Genomic DNA, 24,132 nt, shown 5'->3' on the forward strand with positions numbered 1-24,132 from the left:
CTGCTGCCCTGTTTGGAGACATGAGGATGAGGAAGGGGAGAGGAACGGGAAGATGCCAACTGTGAAAGCCTCTATGCAGGACACTTACATTTCCAGCTCACGCATAAACCCTCTAACGCCACGGAATAGAGCAGAGCACACCCTTACCCCTCGTAACCCACCGTCTTCACTCCTTGCGCCACCAGGGAGGAGGAAGCCCGGCACAAAACGATACGCCCCTCAACGTGTGCTTGTACAGAGAGATACATATACCTGGGCAAAAAGCAGCTTTCCCCATTTCTCTCAGAGAAGATCAATTGCTTTTTTTTCCAAAGAATGAACATTTTTTTAAAGACATTAGTACTAGAAAAGCTAATAAAATGCTAGGACTATAACAAAAGACTAAAAACATCCAAAAGGTCAAAAAAAAAAAAAAAAAAAAAGGCAGTAAGTCCCAGAAAAAAATGTCTCAAGTCAGTCCTGTTAGTTTAATGCAACTCCATTGACTCCTCTTGTACCATCATAACAAAGCAGGTTGTAATTTCAAATCTTGTCAGCAATACTTCAAGGATGCTCTGGTTTTCATGCCAAGTGTAACATGCCATTTGACAATACGGACTGTTTCCCCTGCTGTTGTGCAGAAAGCTATATGGAGAGGAGTGGGAACATCGCACAGAGGACAAAAGAATTTTGTCTGCACATAATCTCTACTGGTCACAGGTAAGTTTTAAATCTGTGCTGGCTTCATGGGAGGGCAGGGAACAGGCACTACTGTTCTGTCACCATCTGAAGAAGTCCCAGGCAACTCAGCAGGCAATGCAGTCTCATAACTCAACCTCAGTGTAATGATTTAAAGTTTGGAATAAGTATGGAATAATTTTTTGCCTGTCCCCCTTCTTAGTGCTTCCAGAGAAGTTCAGCCAGGCTCTTAAGATACATACCAAAAATTAAAAAATAAAAAAAGAAAAATTTCTAATACCCCAGGGAAAATGAAGGCACATGTATCTAGATGATTGCCTTTTATCCCTTAGCTAATGTCTTTCTGGGAATCCAGAAGCGTAGTATGTGGCTCTAGGGTCAACATAATAATACAACTTAATAATGTCAGTTATTTTCTTGTTTGTGCCTGAAGTGACAGGTGGATAAAGAATACAAATCAAAAGGCAGAGGACATCACAGAGGTGGACAAGACTAAATACCTGGGAAGCTATAAAGTAAGGAGAAGATAATTCAACACATATGCTCTGATCTAGCTGAAAAACACTGGGTGACCAAAATCTTACAGCATTTTAAAAAGTGCAAATTATTGTTGGCATGGTGAAAAGATGTCTTATAGTGAACTTTTCATACAAGATTATAAAAAAATTCAGCATACTGTTTTGCATTTATGAAACTGACAGCAAAAAAGCTAATAATATTCTCAAATTGCAACTTGATTACCTAAGTTTATTCCCTGCCATTGGCATTTAGAACAAAACGGGCAGTTTATCCTTAACTATGTTCCGTGCTTTCTTCTGCTTTCCTTTAAGGAGCCTGAGGTTGGCAGTTTCAAAGGGAGCGGGGATGGTAGATTAACTCCCGGTCTCATTCAGAAGCACAATCCCCATGTTCCCTATATTAATGCACTCCTGTAATTCCAAGTATTTCACAAAAAGCCCATGTCATGTACGGGCATTTAAAACACAATGCAAGCTAAATGGATTTTTACACTAAATTCTCAATTCTCCAATTTCTTGTTATACTTCAAAATGATGTTTTGGAGATTCAATTAGTATTTGCTCTATTCATTGGCTACAAACAATGCTTACCTCACCAGGTTGGAAGGCGCATTCGGACTATTTCATTGTTTTCCTCACCCAGCAAAGCTTAACATACATTAAAGCTTTAACTGCAACCATCACATTTACAGATTCATCAAAGATAAGAGGGATTCTGCTACAGATATTTTCTTCAGTTCCTAAAGACTTCTCCATCAAGTACATTTCATCCTAGCTTCATTAACATGTGCCCACACAAGCAACCCCCTTTTTCGAGATTCAGGAAGCAAACCTTCAATACTTATAATCACAGCCATTATTTATCCAAGTACATGGTTATTAAGTAAATGATGACTAGTCCTTGAAGTAGTTTTATGACTCAGAGCAGTGGAACAAGACAGAAAGATGGATTTCTCCAAAGCTTAGAGTCCTGCCTTCTCTCTTTTTTCCCCTTCCCTAATATTTCCTTATTTCAATAAAAACTATAATAATGTGTTGTATCTAACCATTAGTGACAGATCCCAGAATTTCACCCATGAATGAATTAATTTTACAGAATAATCTCTGTAATTTATGTGTGGAAACATTCTTTACCTTGCCATTAAGTTGCTCTCACTGATATTTCCAGTATGTCTGTCAGGCATTTTGTAATTATGGGCATAAGACAAGCATTATATTCATTAAATTACATATGCTGTATTTTTATCATAAAACATCAAGAAGGATCTAATGTTTGAACACTCAACTTTAAAAGCTCTAACACATAGCAGTCAGAATTCCAAGTAGTGAAAGCTAAACCTTTCCCAAGGAAAAAACTTCAGGAAAAAGAAATTCTGGAAACATTTATTCAGGTGTGTTTGATAGTTGGCCATGCCATTTCACTGTTTTCACTGTTATTAACTCCTTTCAAATTACATAGTTTCTTCTTAACATCTCCTTAAAATTTAGTTTGGCCAACATTCACAATTTTTATGACTAAGCACAACAGAAGTCTTATTATTATTTTCTTTTACATGGTAGAGAAACAGACCAAATTTACTGATGCTGAATGCTTGTTACTTGCTCTACATAAACTTTAAGAAATACATTAACAATCTATTTGTGTTAGTAAAAGAAAATTTTCATAGAACAAGTGTATTTTGCCTTAAGCAATACATTTTACAAAATGTATACAAGAGGAAAAAAATATCTAGAACAGTGAGAAATTTAACAAGATAGGAAAATTGAGGTGGGGCATAAGTCTTGAAATACTGTGCTGCCTTTATCAGTTTAGTGTGCAGTTTGATTAACAAAGTATCTTTGTGTGAAACTCTGGTTATAAAATATGCAGCTTGATCAGTAAAGCATGCAAAATTTCAGAAGTTACGGTGTTCAGTTCACCTAGTGAATTATACAGCAGAGCTGGAGAGGTTCACAGCTGGATGTATAAATTGCAAAGGCGGATCAGCCAAGTATGCATCTTCATTTTAAAAGAATTTTTAAAAAGCCAGTTAAAATTCAGCATGTCCCTTGGTTATCAAACTACGCAATTTGATCTGCAAACGGCTGTAACTAGATTCCACTGCATCAACACAGCAAAGAAGAACTGGCTTTATTGCTCAAATAATCATCCAACATATCACAAGTGGACAGGAAATCAAGAAGTTTAGATAAGTGCTATTATATCCAGCTTTTACAGTTAAAAACTAATTCCGCTGCTGCTGAAGGGTATCATACAGACTTAGTAGACCAAACATTGCAGCTTCAGCATTCCTTCGCGTCACTACAGACCTCCTTTTGGCTTCAATGGGCACTAAAGCAGATATGCAGGATGTTTGTAGAGTACGATGGAGGAGAAAGTACTGAGCTAGTTCTGAAAAAACTAAGCCAGGTACGGGAGAAAAGGATGGTATGGTTAGGTCAACTGACAAACTAGGTATCTTAGTCATCATCAGCCAAGTTAGGTCCACAGTTTATTCAAGGACATGTTTTATCAGATTTGCTCATGAATTTATTACAGATCTGTATTTCAATCTCCTTTGACCCTCATTGTTTAGAAGAAAGGTACGGAGCAAGATGTATGTGAAGTGTGCATATATGTTTTCGTAAGACACCTCTGCAGTTTTTCATATCCTTCTCCTATTTTAGAGCACAGTGTACTGAGTAGATGGTTAAACTAAGATGATGTCACTTCTTATGACCTCCATAGTCCTCATTCAGGGAACAGAATTACTGAATTCACTTTAAGAATTTTATCAGGTTGAAATTTTGTTATAATGATGATTTCTTTTCTTCTCTCATTACTCCCTTGAGAAAGCAATGGGAGAGTACAATGTGATCAAAGCTCTGCAATTGAAACTGATAGAGGAAAATGAAGCAAAATGCTGTGGTTGCTTAGAAACATGTACAAGTTTTGCTCCAATACTCAGTGTCCTTTGTCACTGAATGATTAATGAACATGTGGTGTTTGTTTACTGCAGGAAATTAAGGCAGTAAATAAAAGCACTATCACTTTTATTTATCAGAGAAGACTCTACAAGGACAAAGAGCAAGAAATAGAAGATGAAAATTTGAATTCTTCCTTGTCTCTAAAAAAAATATATATCTGTTAACATAAGATATAAAAAATAATAATGAAAGGTGGGAAGAGGTTGCTAGCCCAATGTCATCATCTGCACTGTTATTACGTCCCATGCAGTCCATGTTCAGATGGACAGTGCGTGTAAGAGAAAGAGAAAAAGTTTCAACTTAAACAACAACCAGGAAAATTACTTTACTCATCACTGTGAGCAACCCACAGGACAAAAAGTGGGCAGGGTAGGTCCTTCGACTTGTTAAATAGTTGGAACAGTTTGTGAAAAATATATTTTAATGCTTTAGTTCTCTTTGAAAAGTTTACTGCCTTTCTATAATCAATCCTCAAGTTTACAAGACAACCTTCCCATTTTCATAATTGAAGTTTTTGTGGTATTTGAAGTGAAATCAGGGGATTCTGACAAACTGGGATGTTTTGTTCTCCCATGACAGGCTCCAAATGAACCATTGTCAAAAACTCGTGTGGAATCCTGCGAGCGCGGATGGATTTCTCATAAAACTTCACGGGTCAGTGTGGGGGTGGTAGCACAGAAAGGGAGAAAATTCTCTGAGAAAAGAATTATTTAATGCCACTCTGGCAAGAAAATCCAGTACTTTGAGTGCAGCCACAATTTGTATTACTCTAAAATGTTATGTATATTGTGTACTACCTGAGCTGTATTCGTCGATCTACTCTTTCACTTTTAGGACCAGACTGTTGCAGTTTGTCCTGCATGCCAGAGGCCACGCTGCTGCACTATGCAGGTTGCTGCTCTTCAGAATAGCTCCTGGCTGCATATTGCTTTACAGCTACCTGCACAAAGAACTAACTCCTGGAATTGTCTTTGAATCATACCAATCGATTGTTTTTAACAAAAAAGCAAACCGAACAATTATTTCCAGTGGAACATGGAAATAAATAAAAAAAGATATACCTTAAAAGTCCCACTTAATATAAAGAGAACATGTCTTCCTGTATCTGTAAGTTTTCAAATTACACTGGAGATTCTGTTTCTGACTGGGATAAATACCACACTGTTTATGGCTTCCTTGCTTGGAGGTGTGGCTGTCCTAACAATCTTTTTTGTAACTTGGCTCTCAAAGCCATTCCTTCAACAGACACTGCAAGCACAGCACAGTGAAATCTTTGTCTATTAGTGTGAATCCTAGATTGATTTTTTAAAATGTGAACAGAATGGAACTATGAATATTACATAATACCCATTTTTCAGTTGGAAAAAGAATTTATAGCAGCAACATGTTTAAAAATAAGAGTGATAAAACTATTGCCTGCTTAATTTTCCAATAAGGAACATTATCTAGCAAGGCACAGTGAATTTGAATACGCCTATGGTATGTTTTCTCTAATTTTACTACTTTTTCCTCCATATAGGAGGTTTTGTCAAATACAGACTTAACAAACCTTAAAGTTTTAAAATTTAAAGGAAATGCAAGTCTCATAGAATATAGAATTGGTCTTAAAATATGATAATTGAGAGATTAAATTATATAAAACTTAATCCTATTACTCAAATTTAGGTATATAGCCTAATTTCTTTTTCTTTGAATTAGAATGCTACTTAGACGAAGGCAGGGAATAGGGTTAGATTTTAATTTAACTTGAATCATGAAAAATAGTTCGACTCCTCAAGACTTCTAACTCCAGTTGTAGTCATCTTCTGCCTTCTCAGACAAATTTCATACCAAGCAGCATACCATGCTGACTAAATGGCTAAAAATACTAGTGGCTAGAAGCACAAAAAGCCGCCACCACCACCGCCTAATCAAACTAAGTGAATCCTTGATTTTATGGAAAAGTGCACCTTTTAGGTGTCTTTCATTGCATTACTTGATACAGAAATTAAATACTCTCTTGATTTGCGAAATGCATTAACAACTTATTTTTTCTCTCTGCTTTAGTGTATTCAATTCTGTAAAAAATAGCTGCTTGAACCTCTTTCCACAAATATTCAGCCTAAATAAATTCAGCCTCTACCTAAAGTAACCTATATTCCATCAAACTTTCCATAACTTTCCCAGGTGGTAACCAACCTCTAGTCATAATCTAAATGGAGTTCACCCTGACTTCAGAATTTTACATCTTATTCTTTCTTCTCCTTCTTCAATTTTTAGTAATAAGAAATTAAATTTCCTTCCTCTTTAGACATTAAGAAAGGTGCAACAGCAAATTATGCACTCTTCCCCTGGATACACAATTTCTCCTTGTCTCTGCCCCCCTCTAGAGGATGCGGCAGAGGGGAAGTCACTTATAATTGAATAAACTTGTGACATATTTGTAATAAATGGATAATATATACAGCTTTTTATAATTTGTTGGATACTGAACTATCTAAGATTTGTCTTCCAAACTTTTCTTCACATTGCTACACATTGCTATGATCGCTACCAGCAAGCTACCCAGTTACCTCCACAGGAGTTTGTTATATTTGGAGGTAGGTAATGTGTTCAGTAGTGCATTCAAGAGCCGTTCTGACAGGCTTTTTCCTGCTGTCTTCTATATTTCACCTGCAAATTAGTCAAGGTAGTACTATACTTTCTGGACTATTGAGCAGACGAAACACTTTCTCAGCAAATTTTCTCTCTCATTCTTTCTGGGTTTTCCTGTTTTATTTGTATCATTATAATTGCAGCCATAATACATGTATTTGGGATTTCTGTTAACAGCTCCCACCATGCTGTCTGTATGAGAGTTTTGCCTCAGTAAAAAAAGCAGATTTAGCTTTCTGTCAGACGTGTCATAAGAAAAACACAGCTTGCAGCTTTCCTAGACTGGCAGTGGACGAGATTACATATTTTCAACTATTACACTGTCACCTCTTACAGCTCCCCGAAGGTTTTATCAAATGAAGCATCTGTGACAGCTGTGCCTGATTATTAGTGGAAACCTCATGTAAACAAGGTTCTGCACGTTGCTGTAATGCAGCAGCTCTTCAACCAGGAACAAACCAATTCTTGAAATGGTTAAACATCAAATCATATCTTTTCCACTGCTCTTCTTCCCACAACAGCTCTACAAGTTCCATTAAGTAGTCTTTAAAAGAAACCCAGAGAGTATACCTGCATAGTTTGACAGCAAAAAGCATTTGCTCCTCAGCACTTTAACGCAGAATATAGCTGGCTTGTAAAATATATGTGCCAGCTTGACTAGGAAAAGTAAGTCACATTGATAATCACCTACAGCATTAGTGTTTTCATACAACCTAGATTAGACACTGATTTCTAGGTGAGCTACGCTTACATCTAGGTGAGCTAAGCTTACATCTTGAGAATCGCACTCCTGGATGCTCTGATTTTCTTCCTTTCTTGAGGCCACGTGAAGATTCTCTGCCGAGGCATTTCGCTGGACATGGGAAATAAAAAAATAAAATAAAATAAACAGTTAATATAGATAAAATTTCAGAAAAGTCACATTTGAAAAATCAGGATATTGAAAAGAAACCAAGAGGTCAGATATTGCAAACTGTTAACTACTTTATACACTATATTTTCAGCAAATTTTGTAAAGGGAATGTTTTAATAGCCATTCTCATTAAAGCACTCCCCTGTAAAGGATTACTTCCATATAAGTAATCAAGACTTTCTACCTGAAAAGCGACCACACAAAAGTGACTTGATGGTATATTTTTTGTATGTTAAGCAAAATCAAATGAAGTACAAATTAAACTGTATTTTCTTTTGTGCAAACATTTGGATGGGGGGAGTAAAGGAGGGAAAAAAGCATTTTCAAAACTCATATTTCTCTGACTCTTGTGGATTCTGGGAAAGACTTAGGCCCTGAGTTGAAGCTGTTTATGAACTGCTTTAGCTTACTTCAGCTGTCTACAGTCTCTCCCTGCTGGGACCTCATGTCATTGCGAGCTGGCAAAATGTGTTCCATTTCATGCCTTTCACTTACCTCCTTACACTCAAAATGGATTGCTATATGGGGCAGTTACTCTACAATCCAGGCTATCGCTTTACATAAGCAGTGAATTTCCTTCCACTGAAATATTGGCCGTTTTAGGCATGTTTTTCCATATTGCCTGCAACCTCTAAGATTCAAAGAGACACGACCAGGAAGAATATGCACTGCTTTTCTTAGAAAGAGCTTGCACTGTATTTATACCTCAGTATTTTTTAATTTAGCTTGATAACTTCACAATTTTGTGGCCTAACATGACAAGGAATTATTTCAAAAAGAAATTATCCATAAAGTCTGGAAAATGTATTACTAAATTAACGATATCCTGATACATGTATCATTGCCTGTACACCACAACTGCATACTCTACTGAGACATAAAATAACTAAAACAGCTGGATGCACCATAATTTACTGATAGTCATGAGGTGATCATTATGACCACCGTGTTATTCTTAGTTCTGCAGAATTATTTGTTTAAAAAGCATTCATCTTCCAATGTCTAATTCAAACTCCACTGAAATTCATGGAAGGAATGTAAATTACGTAAGATTTATAAGTGTTTCCAAAATATACCTTTGCAACCCCTCCCCCCCAAACCACCAAAAACAAAAAAAACAAATCAAAATGTAATGAATTAGTCTTACTCTGATACAATATATTCCCAGAAAATAATCAAATTTAAAAAACAGCATTGATGAGCCCCTCTTTTTGTTATAAGTTTCAGATCACGAAGAGTTTGTAACTATCCTTAGGGATTTGGCTTCCATCAAATTGTCTGCAAGACATCTTGAAACTCTTCAGGGGAATGAGGACAGGGAAAAAATCAAACTAAATTCTCTGCAAAGAAATGTTAGAACTTCAGACACCAGTTTTGAAAGCTTGAAGTGTCCTTTCCTCATGCATTGAATTACTAATGAGTATAAAGTTTTCAAAAATTATGGAGAACAGGAGAAAACAAACCTGGCTGGTTACTATTTGCAATATAGTCTCTGTTTAACAGCTCTTCAGTGAGGAATTGTTAGTTTTATAGAGCAATTGACTACTAGAAAAACTTATGAGAAGGTGAACGGATTAAAAAGATCAATATAAATAATAGCTTTGTTAAATAATGTATGTCATTTCATACCTGTATTGAGTGATTTGCCTGTTTGGACTGAAAGAATTATTACAGTTTTGCAAACTTGAATTTCTTCCCATTGAATAAGAGAGGCATATGTACAGTGAATGACAGTACATACATTCACCTCATTTCTTGACTACTTGAACCAGTAAACCCACATGAGATGCCAGGAAGATCAGCCAGCCTGAAGCCTTATTAACTCAGGAAGATAAATGTCTCTGCATAGCGCCTCAAGTTTCAGAACTTGATTCCTGCTTAAGGTTGTACCTCAGCAAGTTATACATGCAGCATATACACCCAATTTGTCAGCATGTTGTACTCATTTCTACACAACAAGGGGAAGTTTGGGATATTTAGTTGAGGCTGTCATCAAGAAAACACTTTCCCAGTGTCACATTTTCAAATGCTTACAGCATTTCCTACCTCTAGGAAAACAGAAAACAGGAAAATTTCCAATTCTCATCCTCTTTAATATTCAAAATAGTCAAGTGTAATATTGTATCCTAGAAGTCTTCCCCTTTTTCCTCTCCCAAAACAAAATATAATATTTTTCAAGCTGTTTCAGTTTTCATATGATTGCCTTAACCAGTAGAACCAGATTCTGCAACAGCCTTTAAAAATCACTTGCCACAGCTGCACTGCTCAGGCACCAGCCAAGCTAGGGAGCAGCGACGGGTCTGCTTTGCTCCCTCTCTGGGTTTTAATTGAAAAACATCGCATTGCTTCAGCTATTGCACAACCATCATCTCCAATTATTTTCCTATTGTTACCCTAAGTTGACATTGATCTGCACGTCTTGAGTTCTAGTTTAAAACCCCACCACGCTTCCTGCAGCGGCCAGAGGATAGCAGAACAGAGGGCAAGAAGATGTCTCACCAGGCCCTGGCTGGATCCTGTAGATTTGAGTTCTGTCCTTATGGCCAGAATGCCACAGGGCTTTCTTGCATCTTATGTAGGTACTTTAATCTATAATATTTTGAGACTAAGACTGACTTCTTACATGAAAAAAAAAAAATCAAAATAAAAATTAGTGTTTTTGAAGGCTTATCTGTTTGTTGATGATGTGGGAGTCTTTGAGGTAGACTTTGCAAACAAGACCCTTTGTTATTAAAAATAATCTCTCCTAATAAAAAAATGAGTATGTTATTATTTGAATGAAGCCTATTTACTAGACTGACGCTTACCTAACAAAAACGCTATCAAGAATTCCAGAGTGAAATAGTTTGGAAACAGTTTTTGAACTCCTCCCCAATTTGCTTAAAGCTTTCTGAACCTTCCTCAAAGCTTTTCAATACAGGATTTCACATGTGAACATTTTTTCAAGGATTGTCAACCCTTTTATCTTTTTTCTTTGAAATAATTTAGAAATTACAGCATCTTCTTGGTGAGACCTTACAAGCTTGACTAAAAACCAAGCTTTGCATTTCAGATAGTTGAAATAAGCAAAATTGTCTACAAGGCATTTAACGTAGATACTTGCAGATGAAACTAGATTCTACTGGTGTGCGCTTTGCTTGCAGCAAAACTTCCAGAATATTTATGACAGAAGCAAGCCAAACTCATTATTTCTTTGAGTTCTCTTCCAAAGTCTGCACTGGAATAAATGACAAGAGCCCGATTCTGCTTCATGCCTTTGAAATTTCCTTCAGTTATGCTTTATATATTTTTCATTGCTAAGATCATACAAATTTTCTTCACAAAGTGTGCCTTGTTATTATAGTATCCTCATCTTAACTGCTAAATAAAACTGCAAAGCTAGGTCAACTGAATTCCATCTTTCATAACATCTTTTGACTTTGATATGTAGTTCAATTCTTTCCTATATTAGAAATAGTCTTATCAGATCTTTCTTCTTCTCTGATGGCTTTTTGGCATGACTGCACAACTCTTACTCTCTCTTGTCTGAGTTTGTTCATGTGAGATGCCAGAGTGCTATTGACAGGACTGCTTGCCAGATGACCTGCCAACACAAATATGGGTTCCATCAACACATTTATTTCCCATTACTTAGACTCTCACAGATTACTCTTTTCTAATCTAAGGGTTTCTAGTGATTTTCAATTTCCATGTTAAAACAATATTTAAGGTTACTCATACCAACCTAACAAGAAGATTGCACGGCATTTTGAATGTAAGCAAACAAACTAAGCAGTTTCTGGCAGAGTGCAAGTTCATAATACCTAAGGACCAAAAAAAAACCCCAAACCCAGTTCTAGGACAGCCATAATGATTTTTCTCTAATGATGGGCAATGTCCTGATATGCATATTCATAGCCTCTTTTGATAAACTTTAAGTGCAGAAATCATTAGAGTTTGCCCAGAAACATTTTTTGCTACCGAAGGCTTCACTGGCCCAATCTACAAACATTCAAAAACTACCTACAGCAAAGACTTGCTAGCCCGACTTTGGCATGCCTGCTGCGCCTGGCTGCGCTTCATGACATCCGTCTGGCAGGCTGAGTGAGGCCAGTCTCAGGTTGGGGGTTGCTTCTATTCACCTACCTCCAGTGAGGTTACTAAACAGATGGTCTGCAAAGGGGCTACAAATACGAAACAACCAAGGCCTGAGTCGTCCCTGCTTCTCAGCGCACTCAGTTTGTATTCTTCTGGGCGATGTCTTATTCCTTTGGGATGGAAATGGCTTATTGTCATGCCTAGGAAATCCAAAATTGCTCAAGGATTTGTAGCACTTACTGTGAAAAACTAGAGCAGTTTTGTATGTAGCAGGTGGATGAAGTTGTCAGAGCTTTTCTGGGCAAGGTGCATAGTGCAGGAGCCAGAAATATCTCCTTTCTAGTCAGTTCTCGCTGACTGCTCCTGGAAACCAGGGAATTTGTCTGGATATCACACGTGCACACAGGCCAACTGCCACGTAATGCCTCGCATATTTATTTCGGTCAAGAAAAAGGTGTCAATCCTGACACCTTTTCCTTCCCCCCTCTTTTTTGAGTAGCACCATTTGCAATTACAGAAGTTCACAGTTGCTTTTTGGATTGTATGATAGAATTTTGACTCGCTCACCTAGCCCTACAAATTTCAGACATTTTAAAGTAACTGAGTATCTATTGCATCTTTCCACAACAGAAATCACAGATAAATATGTATTAGTATTTATGTATAAAGGAAATCATTGTATTGCATTTCATTATATCCTGACTTACAGTTTAACTCACATACAGAAATAAATGAGAAGTCCAATTCTCATAACAATAATTACGCTATATATTTCTTTGACAGTGATGGTCATTGTATACATATATACATATATTTGTGTATACAGTAGAGATAACTAGCTTTTCTCTACTGCACAATCAGTATTATTCAACAATAAGTGGGAGAGGCATTGCTCAGTTTTCATTTCTATTTAATGCACATCTACAGAGTTACATTTATATAGGGCAATTCTTCTCAAAGGACTGCAAATCCTACAATATACCAAATCTTTAAACTTCTACGTACTCTTTCTTAAGTAAACAGAATTACCCTTGATTTTTTTTTTTTTATTTGCACTATATTCAATATCTTTAAGGTGGAAAATAGCTTCTTACTGGTATACATTATGCCAACATTGAGCATCGAGCACAACAATCAGAAGTTTTGCAAGGAATCTAGGAAAACCTCACTCCCATTAAAAGTGAAAATTGTTTTAACATGGATACCAAAAGATTACATTTTCTTTTCTTCACATTTCACATGCATTTGTGTTGGTTGTAATGGAATTTCTCCCAGATTAACATTCACAATAACTTCAAATGGCTGAACATCCATCAAAGGGAAAGGACATGTTCTTTCAAATAGATCATTTGGGATGATAGATGACACATTTAGATGTTAGTTTCCTGAATCTTTCTTTTCATAACATTACTATGAGTGCAGAATTTTCCCTTACACATGCAGCCGCCTCCTAGCAGTATATTATGTTGGACATAATATCGACATTAATGTTTTTAAATTTTTCTTTGTTAAGTGTTCTGGTGTCCTTCCTCTCTTAAAAAAAACCTACTCTAAAAGAAAAAAAAAAATTCAAAAAGTCTCATTTGTCAAGAGCTAGGGAAGATATCTTGAAGTTTTCAAGCACTGTTTGTACTGTTTCCTACTACATAATTCTTCCAGTTAAAGTCAATCTCCTTGGGGAAAAAAATAGTTACTAACCACCTCAAACCAGTGGAACTCATCTCTGAATTGAACATCCTTTCTACATGAGAGCTAGTACAGTGCTCCCTGAACTCCAGAGAGCTGGAGGATGATACTCTACTGTCAGAGACCAGAGCAAAGAACCCTCTCCATGGGAGTCCAGCACAATGTGTAACAAACTCACAAATGTGCTTAAAGATAAGAAAGAAGCACAGAAACAGAAGACAAAAATAATAATTGGTCATCTTCCTCTGGTAATAAACAAAATGTATTTGCATTTACAGTATGGAGTGGAACTCCATGAACTATGCTCAGGCATCTAGTGTTTAAGTTGTTACCCAAATGCCTCCAAGACAGCTGCAAGGGGCTGGTAGAGGCAGTAGGACTTGCGGGAAGAGCAGTGCCCTTCTACAGAAATAGCTGGAGGACTATTCTAGGGCAGCTAAATAGGCAATTGATGCCAATTTAAAGCAATTCCCAAAATACCTAGCTATGCACAAACAAAAAGAAGCCACATCAGTTTATCATTGTGATCTGAATTCTGCTGGTTTTTTTCTAATACAGCTTATTTTGAAAGCATTGCGTATTTCAGATAATTTAAATACATTTTCTAGTAGAACCTTAAACCAACATTTTCAGTTGCCTCACTTCCTTGTAACTGCAGTTTCTTATTTATATTTCCATGCAGTTGAGGGGGGACAAACCCTCATGAAAATAGACGCAATCAGTTTTCTCAGGATCAGTAAAAGCAACTCTGTGATGCTTCATTGTACCTCAGTTTTCAACACAGAGTCAAAAAGAGGTATTTACTTATATTTAACTGCAGACAAGACAGAGGATATCTAAGTCACATGCTTTGAAAAGATTAAACAAAAGTAAACAAAACAAAACTTTGGTAAGATTAGACAAAAGAGAGAGATAAAATTACCTAAATTAACTTAAAACAAAACTTAGAAATACTTTTCCTTGTACTGACCTTGTGAAACCCATAAATAATATTCTACATTAAGCTGAGGACAAAACATCACCATCTCCTTGTCACATAGCAGACATGCATATGTTTGTATGAAACATGAGACAATGAAAAACTAAAATTATTGGAGTCAGCTGTTAGCTAGGCTGTTCAGGAAAATGAAACACTAAAGAGAATCCCATATTTCACACAATTTTGGAACCTAGTGAGGCTAAACATTTACAGTCCAAATTATATTTTAATCAATAATGACCACCATAAAAGAATCTAAGTAGTTCTAAGTAGTGCTTAGTGCGTGCATATATAATTATATATCATTTATAATATCCAATATATAGCATGATATATGATCTGGATATAAATAATATATTAGATATAATTGCACGTGTATCTATGTGTGTGTGCACAAGTGTGAGAGAAGAAAGAGAGAGCACAAGATGGAGATTAAATATCACCAGTCTAATTACAAAATTCATTTTTTAATCAGGTCATGCTAATGTCCTGGTTCTTATTCTTCCTAACTGACAAGATAAAAAGAAAATTCAATAAACTATGATATTGAAAGTATGTTTCCAGTATTTAAGGAAAAACCAATCTGATCATTGTATAAGTCCCACAAGGTGACAATTTCATGAGAGTTAGAGAAGGTGATGCCTTCCTTCTTTTTTGTATGTATTTTCCTATGTTTTCTTCCAGAAGACACAGTTAATGTTGAACAAACTGTTATTACACTTGCCGATGTTTAGATTTGAAGGTCACTGCAAGTTCTCTAGAGTGTGCATTATTCTTTTGTGTTGGGCTTGGTTTTTTTTTTTTACAGTAGAAATTTTATATTTTCAAATACTCTGCGGTTAACAGAGTAGGCATTCACTCGCGCAAAGGACAGTAATGAAGCAACTTCCCGGTGTTGGGGTTTTTTTATTATTTTTAACAGGAGTTGAATGGCCCTTATTGTCTTAGAATATTTCCTAGTAATAATAGTAGCAAGAAAAAAAACTACTTGTAGATGGCTCACGATGGCTTACAGAAAAAAACAGAAAAATTAATCAAATAAATTATTGACTGTGAAACACTTTTTCCATTCTGAAGTTGTGTGTTTTGAATAGCCTATGCAGTAGTTTCCAAAGTAAATGTTTATAATGCCGAGGCTATCAAGTGTTCTAAACAGAAATAAAGCAGAGAAAAGAATGACAATTCTACTTCCCTCTTTGCAGAGGGTGGAACAACAGGATTGACACCAATACTTTCTGAGTTTGTATAAATGTGTAATTTTAATGGTCTGAGAGCAGAGCATTAAAAGCTATTTGATTGTCCACAACTTTTTTAGTCTTTACTGGTTCACTGTACCAATTCTATGTTCTCATTTTATGCTTCACTCTTCTATTACCAGAATCTTTTGTATGAAAAAAATTAGAAAGAAAGTTAAAACAATAAAGGTATTTTAACCTTCAATAAAATGATGTATTGCAGTTTACAACTGTTACTATCTCTAAAGCTGTGAATACCTCCATATACCACCTCCCCCATAAAACATTGTTGGTCCTAAACAGCTTATGCTTAGACTAATTTTACTTCTCTTTCATATTAATAGGGTGAAGAAAATCACAGCCAGCTGAAGAACAGCCCAAAGTCTAGAACTAATCATTTCCTTAAGGCTTTTACAGCCACAAAAATCTTTAATCACTCCCATTAGATCTATGTAAGACCTAATAACAACCCAGAAAAATTTCATTTTGGGTACATTCTGACAAGCTAAACTTGCTCTATAAGATCATTCTGGCTGCCAGATTTTTCTAGCTTGCATTTTTTTCAGTGTGCCTCCTTATGACTTAAAACCAAACTAAACAAAAAAAAAAAATCATTTAAAGCGCAGCTTGATTCCAGTGATAAGAAAACTAACCTGTATAAGTCTGAAATTTATTAATAGTTTACTATGGAGGATATTCAAGCACGTTCTGTGTACAGGGCAATACTCCTACTGCCACATCCTTTTGGGTGATGAGAACTTGTGCAGTTACAAGAAAGATTCTTAATAAAAAAGACATTTGTAATTTTCTGCAGATAACAGAACTGAGATCTGCAGCTAAATACATATGGAAGTCTTCTGTAATGTAAGAAAAACTATTGAAATGTGAGGACAGATTACATTCTGACATTGCTCGAAATGGCACTGCATCATAACACCACCACAAAACCCAGATATTCAACTTTGAGGGTCACTGAACGCTAACATTTTCCAAATGAGTCCCAATTACAAAAACACCTGTGCCCAGTAATTTTATGCTAATCGAATGAAAAATGCAACGTATTTAGCATCATGAGTCTACATAATTTTTCATTTATTACCTGTAGTAATTCAGCCTATTGTTTACCCGCTCTATTTTAGTAGAGGACATAATTGCAAAGTGAATTTAAAAGACACTTGGCTTCCATTCTGCCAAAACCAAACAGGTCTTTCTTTGCTAAAAATATCCAAACTTGTTATTCATATAACAAACTTAAACAAAGTATGCTATCATAAATACCAAGCTAAAATTTGTATATATGTAAGAATCTGTAAAATGAGCCCATGGAAATGGAAATTACATGTTGTCATTAAAAAGCAATACAAGATTTCAGTATTATCATCAGCAAGTGACACTGCATTCCATAAGAGAAGCCAGTGGAATTGGTAAAATATTTGCTTTACATGATTATCTGTTGGGATTTTTTTGTAACCGGGTAGGTGTTCCCACAACTGTCTACAGCTTCTGTCTCACTTTAATCATTTGGCTGATATGTAAAGAGGAGAAAAATATCTTTTGAAAAACGTCTCCTACTTTATGAATACGTACCAATATATGAAAATTTGTGACTTAAAGAACAAAAACTAAATTACATTTCATATAATCCAGTTCAGAAATTTAACAAGTCCTATTAGATCTCTTCTACTCCATCTGTAGGTGTAGCTTTTGTTAATCCTGATTTTGTAGGCAAGAGAAATGCTCTATTGCTATACAATTTGCTTTCTTTGAAGTCAGCTGAGCTAATGATACAAACATTTTCTGAAGGCTAGTGCTGCCTCTAATGATGTAGTGGAGTGTGAGCTGCATACATATTACCTATTTTGAGGACAGCTGACTGCTGTGGGAAAGCTGTTGATAACACGTTAGGGGTTTGGTCCTGCAAACTCCTAGGCACCACCATAGCGATTTCAGTGGAAGCCGAGCAGGCTCAGTGCCTTACAAAAAAGGGTGGGATTCCTATAAGACATCCCTTGCCTCTGTTTTTTTTAATGCAGCCTTTTTCTATGACCTTTCTGTTCTGAGATTTCCCTTAGATTAATTTCCTATTCTGTCACAGATTTTAAAGAAAATGTTTGTGTAGTACTACAGGATTTCAGTCCTGAGTTCAGATCTCATGGCACTACAGTTAGGTCACTGGGTTACCGTAAAGTTATGCTGCAGACATTTTTATAATTCATCTGATAGTGTGTTGTTAAGGTTCACAGGCAGACTTTGCATAAATATCTCAAGACAAGTGGATCCTAAAACCTTTATTTATATCACATAGGCGTGTATATGTCGTTGGATGTATTTAAGAGCATAAAAATATCATTGCTAAACTGCTTTCAAGGCACTTTATTGCACCCAGTACACCTAAACCTATATTTCTTAGATAAAAGGAAAAGTAGAATAACCTCTAAAATGGCCATGGAAAGAATTATATTTTATTACTGAAGGCTCTGCGTCGTTGGCCTAGAAATATGACTGGATTTCCCACGTAGCACATTAAGACTTTCTTGAATAACTGTGCTGTTAAAGGACTTAGTAACAGACTTCTGGCATCCGTATCTGTAATCATTTGTATTTCAATTATAAAGTTTTAATTTGTTGTTTCTCTAAGTCAAGCAAAAGAATTGGGGGCAACTTTAGAAATAACTGGGTTTGGACATAGTAAAAAGCTATATCTACTTTTCCTACCCCATAATTACTCAGAGGATCAGTTCTGTGGAATATTATCTATGCTACAAACCTGATACAAAGCACTTAGATATCAATATTTTTCTAATAATTTTTTTAAGACAAGATTATCTCTATGTTTTGCTGCCTTACACTAACAAAAGTGACCTTCAAATCTTATTTCTGAGATTTGAAATCCGAGAAAGAGAGAGTAAACTTCAGCATGACTTTCAGGGTTGTCTGTAACTCTCTGGCAATGTATTACATGAACTCTATTTCCAGGAGATCTTTCTAAGTATAAACAACAGATTTTAAAATATTTTTCCCCAGTGCACCTTGAAGATAATAGTCCTGAGTATGTAACTTGAGACTGCAGAATCCCCTACAGCTCCTCTCAGTACCACCAGAACAGTCACTCCATTTCTGGATATTATACTTTCTACCTACTTGTACTGTCACCTGCAAAGACCAACCCAGACTCATAAGCAGTTTAGCAGCCAGAGTAGCTGAAGGATTACAAAGACAGAGAGATAGAGAGCACTATCTGTCTAACCTACGCAAATCAGAGCCTTAGGGTAGCTGAAAATTCACCACCTGGAGAGTGCTGCTCATTAAAAAACAAAAACAAACAAAAAAACCTCACCCCAAAAACCCAGACCACCCCCCCATCCCCAGAAATTAAGGACAAGATGTCAGAAAGCGTATAAGGAAAAAGGCAACCAGTGTAATATATATATAAAAAAAGAAAGTGGCATTAGAGACAAATAGCAAATAAAAAAGAGCAAATATAGCATATTTTGATAATGCGTGTGTATGTCACTAACAACAGCAGATAGAGTTATTCACATGAAGTTTTCTCCATCTCATCTCCCTATTTTTAATTCTTGCTTGTCACATCATAAATTGAGACATTTGGAACAATGAAAAAATGTGGACCTGATAACAAACAGCATGCTCAAAATAGCTCTCCTACTGTGTTTTGCAGCAGACAATGCCCCTTATTTCATAGATGAGAAAACAGAAGTGCCGCATGGCGAACTGCAGGATCACTTAATTAGTGGAAATAATAGGAATAGAACTTTGTTTCATTCAGTTGGCCATGCTCCATTTTACACGGCTTACCCCACACAGGGACAATAAGTGAAATAGCAGTCCATCAAAATTATATTGTGGTAATATACAGAAATAATTCCATCTCCAAACAAATACAGGTATTCTTTTAGGCCCTAAACATGTCAAGTGAGAGAACACATTTTAGGCTTCCTGAGACTTCACATGTGTTTAAAATATAAAGATGGGAACAGATATAAATCAGGATGGCAAGTAAACTGCAGTTTACATTCTGCATAGGAATACCAAAACTTTAGAGATATGCTATATACAAAAGTTAAAAAAATTAAAAATATCCAACTGCAGAGCACAGGTTGTACATCATTTGTACAAGTACTATACTGCATAGCAGGGTGGGTCTGGACTTTCATTTGTATTATGTGCTAAGACATCTACCACATCAGTATTCCAATTTCTCTAGATTTCCTAGCACTTTGAGGAAAAAAAAAAAAAAAACACAACCAAAACTTCTTCAATAAATCATATACACATTTTAATCTCTAAACGATGTGTCTGGAGATAAGCTGGATTTTTTAACGTCTTCCTAATAGAGATTTAGGCTTGCTTGTTGGGATTGGAGATCTCAGATCAGCATGTGTGATACAGTACACTGAATATACTGTAAATTTCTAGGAACAATGTTATTTGAAGATGAAGGGTCACCTTGATCAAGTTTAATTGCTTTTGACACTTATGTAACCACTTTACTGCCTTTCAACAGAATTTTTATGCAAGTCAGTAACTTTGTTTTGTAGATTACTTCAAACAAAAGCTAGCTGATGTGTTTCTGCTATTTTTGGCTCTAAATTCACATTGAAATGTTTTATGCAACTCTACTGAGGCTAGTGTAATCTTAGAATTATGCATTTGAGATGTTGGTTTTCCACTTTTTTTCCCCATGTGATTTGCAGAGGGAGTTAGACACTAACCTTTTCTATCTTTGCAGTTCTCTAGGTCGCTGCTCTGTCACATCGTGACAGAAACATGAAGGAAGATGAACCATGGAATCACGGAATCACATATTTCTTTCAAATGTCTCATAATTTGGAGCTACAGCTGTGCTAAACTACATGATGGTCCAACCTATGATACTACATTCACAACTGGAAATTGAGAGGAAGGCAGTTGGTTTCCTCAAGGTTAACATTTGCACAACTGAGCTCAAGTTCTAGCCCAAGTACTGAGCTAGAACTACTCCTGCTCAGAGTACTTCTCTGTACTCTGGCGCCTGTAAATTATTGGATAGCAGACGATGCCAACATGTAAATTATTAATTTGTAAGGTATGCTACAGTCACTGTATCATCCTGTGTGACTTTGGTATTCATTCAATAGTACAGCAATTTAAAATGAATAAACAATGGAAAACAATTGGCTAAACTCTGCAAGAAGTGTTGAGTGTGACATGCTACTAAAGATACTAAACATCTTTCAAACTTTCAAAGGAAAACAACAGCAGCTATAAAGTCATCTTAAGTACAGACAAATCAAGTGTTGCTTCTTCTGTACCCACACTTTCAGCTGATCAGTGTCAGAAATGCAATAGTTTTTCCACTCTGTTCCCAGTGAGACCTGAACCTGCACAATTACTTGAGAGTTGAAAGAATCATGTGGTATTCTGACTCGGATCCTTAATATTAGTAAAGAAATAACCAGTCACCTAAACAGAGGAATATTGATAAGAATCAGCACAGATATTGATACAAATCAGCTGAGAAGGTGGAATCTGTTTCTCTAAGATGTGCTATCAAGCAAGGACTATGTTCAAGGACTGTGCAGTTCTAATGCATCTTCAGAATGAGTTTAAAATCAGAAAATTATCCCAAACCACAGTATAAGACCCAATCAATTGTAGCTATTCTAAAACAACTGGAAATATCACTGAATTTTTAAAATAAAGGAATAAAATGTCAGAAAGGTAAATCTTCCATGTGGATTAAACACACCTGTAGTTTTGGTTGTGTAAAAGATGCTTCCAAATGCTGTCAGACTATTTCTGTTTTTAGTGGAAATCATTCAAGGAATCCCTTGCGTTCAAAGGGCTGTGGAGTACATGGAAAAGGAACATCGCAAATTGTGTTCTCAACAAGAAAAAAAATCTTGAGGGCTGTAATCAATTTTTAACAGGTTTCCTCAGTAAATAATGAGCACAAGGTCAAGACTTGGACTTCTAAAAACATGTAATAGCCATATATACCCTTCCTCCATGGGAAAACTTCTGAGTGAAAAGTAGATTTGGAGATGTGTCAGATGAAATACAATCTGTTCATCTGTTTATTACTTTTTTTGTTGTGACTAGACTATCTGCTAAATATGAATGCAGATTTTCTTCAGGTAACTGAATAAATTTGAGCAATTGCCTGTATGAGCAACCACAATCCCATCTGCAAACACAGGTTGTTGCTCTTCTGTGTTGGATTAAATGAGCAGCTAATGGAATTCTGACCCAGAGATTAGGCATCTCTAACATTCCTCGATTAAAACAGTTTCACAATATGAGTATTAGTAACAATGACCAAATAAATTTTCCTCTTATTAACCTTTTCTGCCAGATAAGCTATGACCAAAAACTCACAACAAGTTTGTTGTCGGCAGTGGGACAGATTTTCTTTGTGTTGTGCGTGAATCGCTGATGTTGCTTACTGTACAGGCACAGAAGAACCCGCTTGTATACAAGCACAGAAGAATGGATTATGAAATTTCAGTGGTTATTGAAAGGCAGACTATTTTATCAGAAAAGAGGAAAGAATATAAAATCACTATAGATAAATGCATACAGCAATAAACTTACCTCTGTATAAAAACACATATAACCATTGGTATTTTCATTCTAATTGTACCTGATTGGTGACAGGTCTGGGTAACTCGAATAGACAATCTTTACTTTGGACCAAGAATAATCTATTGCAATACAAAAATAAAGAACCAACAGTCCGTTCAAAGCCCAAATAATTTCAGTTTAACCTAGTGGCTGATATTTCAATTACAGACGTTCCTTCATGGCAGAATTTATGACAAGAAATTGTAGTAGAAATCCTGTCTTTTCAAGAATAACCAGGAAAGAAATATGATAAATACTTCCGGATTTCATATCAGGAGATACAGTATAGGAGAGGTCATAAATAAAAAGTTCAGATAATTAAATGAGACCATACTTCAGGCACTTAAAGTAACCTGACCGTAAAATGGAGTAAAGGAAATAAAGTTATTAGGCAAAAATCTTTTAAGTACTCCACAGATATTTAGAGATGGGCATGGGTGTAGAGGTTGGAAATGCACTTTGCAGCTGTATTTTTATCTGAGTTCTTTAAAGAGAGTAGAAGCACTAACAACAGTGTTGGCAATACCAGGGACGGAGGAAGCGATGGCAAATATAGCGGGGGGAAATAGAGGAAAAAGTTTTTCTACTGTTGTTTTTTGCATTATAACTCCCAGGTCTGCTTGATACATGTCTGCTTGTATCAAAGAACGTGCATTTTAGAAATGTATCAAATTTTTTATTGCACTGTTTAATTAAAATATAAGGAAGCTATCTAAAAGGAATTCATCCCTTTATTGCCTGTCAGCTATTTACTTGTACTTACAAGCATAGTTTATCACCTGTTCCTGGCAAATGGGGCCATATGTCCCTCACAGGTCTGCTGATACCACAAACATTCATCTACATTCCTGTTGAGAGCTTTTCTACTTAAGTAACTAACTACTGGAAAAATCTAAAACAGTCCTTAAAAAAACCAACCAAACAAAAAGCCAACAAACAGCAAAGGCCGCAGAATCTGCCGACAGAGCAAGGAGAATCAGAAAAGACTGGGCGGCATGTCGCTGGGGCTAGACAGAGTTCGCTTTAAACCAGCTAGGCTGCTAGTTCTCCTTCCTCAGCTGTTTCTGGTGTCCATTCTATCAGCTGAAGCTGGACTGCTCCGGATGCTCAGGACAACTAAATTAAAGACAGCTGGGGTTATTGTTTGTACTTTATTACTGTAACGCAAACATAAATTTATGAAGAGAAAAATAAAAATTGTAAGCGCCTTACTATTCTCTACAGTTATGCCAGCGTACTAAGAATTACACATTTCAGTCCCCTTCTACTCACTATTTGAAGGGTACTAAAACTGCAGAAAATGCACTCCTGCTAGAATGCCATCACGGATTTCCAAACTGACTGTTACACGGTCATGTTAGTATTATGATGCCTAAATAAACAGCACAGTAGTACTTGTACATAAATTTGGCCATGACAAATGCCATTATCTGTAGCTTATAGCACTTCTGTTCTGAAGGGTAAGTGTATTTTCTGACAAATTATAAATATCTGAGATGTTTAGTTTATTCCCATAAATACAAAGTGTTTGTAAAGCCATTCTACAAAATACATGTAATCACCCAGTACTCCTAGGACCCTTTGCATAAAGTGATTGGTGAAATACTAAGCAGGTAGTTGTCATTATAAAATCTGAAATTAAAAAAGAAAATGAAAATAGGACTATAATTAGAAGAGCTTAAGTCTTGACATCCCTACTTTTCAAAGTTTTCCATAATTCTTGATCCTTTGCCTACTGATTCCTATAGCAAATAATTTAGAATAATTGAAAGGTAGTCTAAATCCAAGTTTCATCAAGATAGTGCCAATCTTCATAGTAGA

The 24,132-nt window shown here is 36.1% G+C and overlaps 1 protein-coding gene across 1 annotated transcript in view; it reads right to left on the minus strand.

Moving 5' to 3' along the window:
• LUZP2 (leucine zipper protein 2) overlaps positions 1-24,132 on the minus strand; it is a 205,463-nt gene that overhangs the window by 4,437 nt on the left and 176,894 nt on the right. The window contains exon 10 of the mRNA XM_009334525.1: positions 7,570-7,650. Within this exon, the coding sequence (XP_009332800.1) occupies positions 7,570-7,650 (81 nt within the window). The remainder of the gene's footprint in view (positions 1-7,569; positions 7,651-24,132) is intronic.

Source organism: Pygoscelis adeliae, unplaced genomic scaffold (assembly GCF_000699105.1).
Source record: "Pygoscelis adeliae isolate BGI_AS28 unplaced genomic scaffold, ASM69910v1 Scaffold171, whole genome shotgun sequence".
In the NCBI taxonomy this organism is placed as follows: domain Eukaryota; kingdom Metazoa; phylum Chordata; class Aves; order Sphenisciformes; family Spheniscidae; genus Pygoscelis; species Pygoscelis adeliae.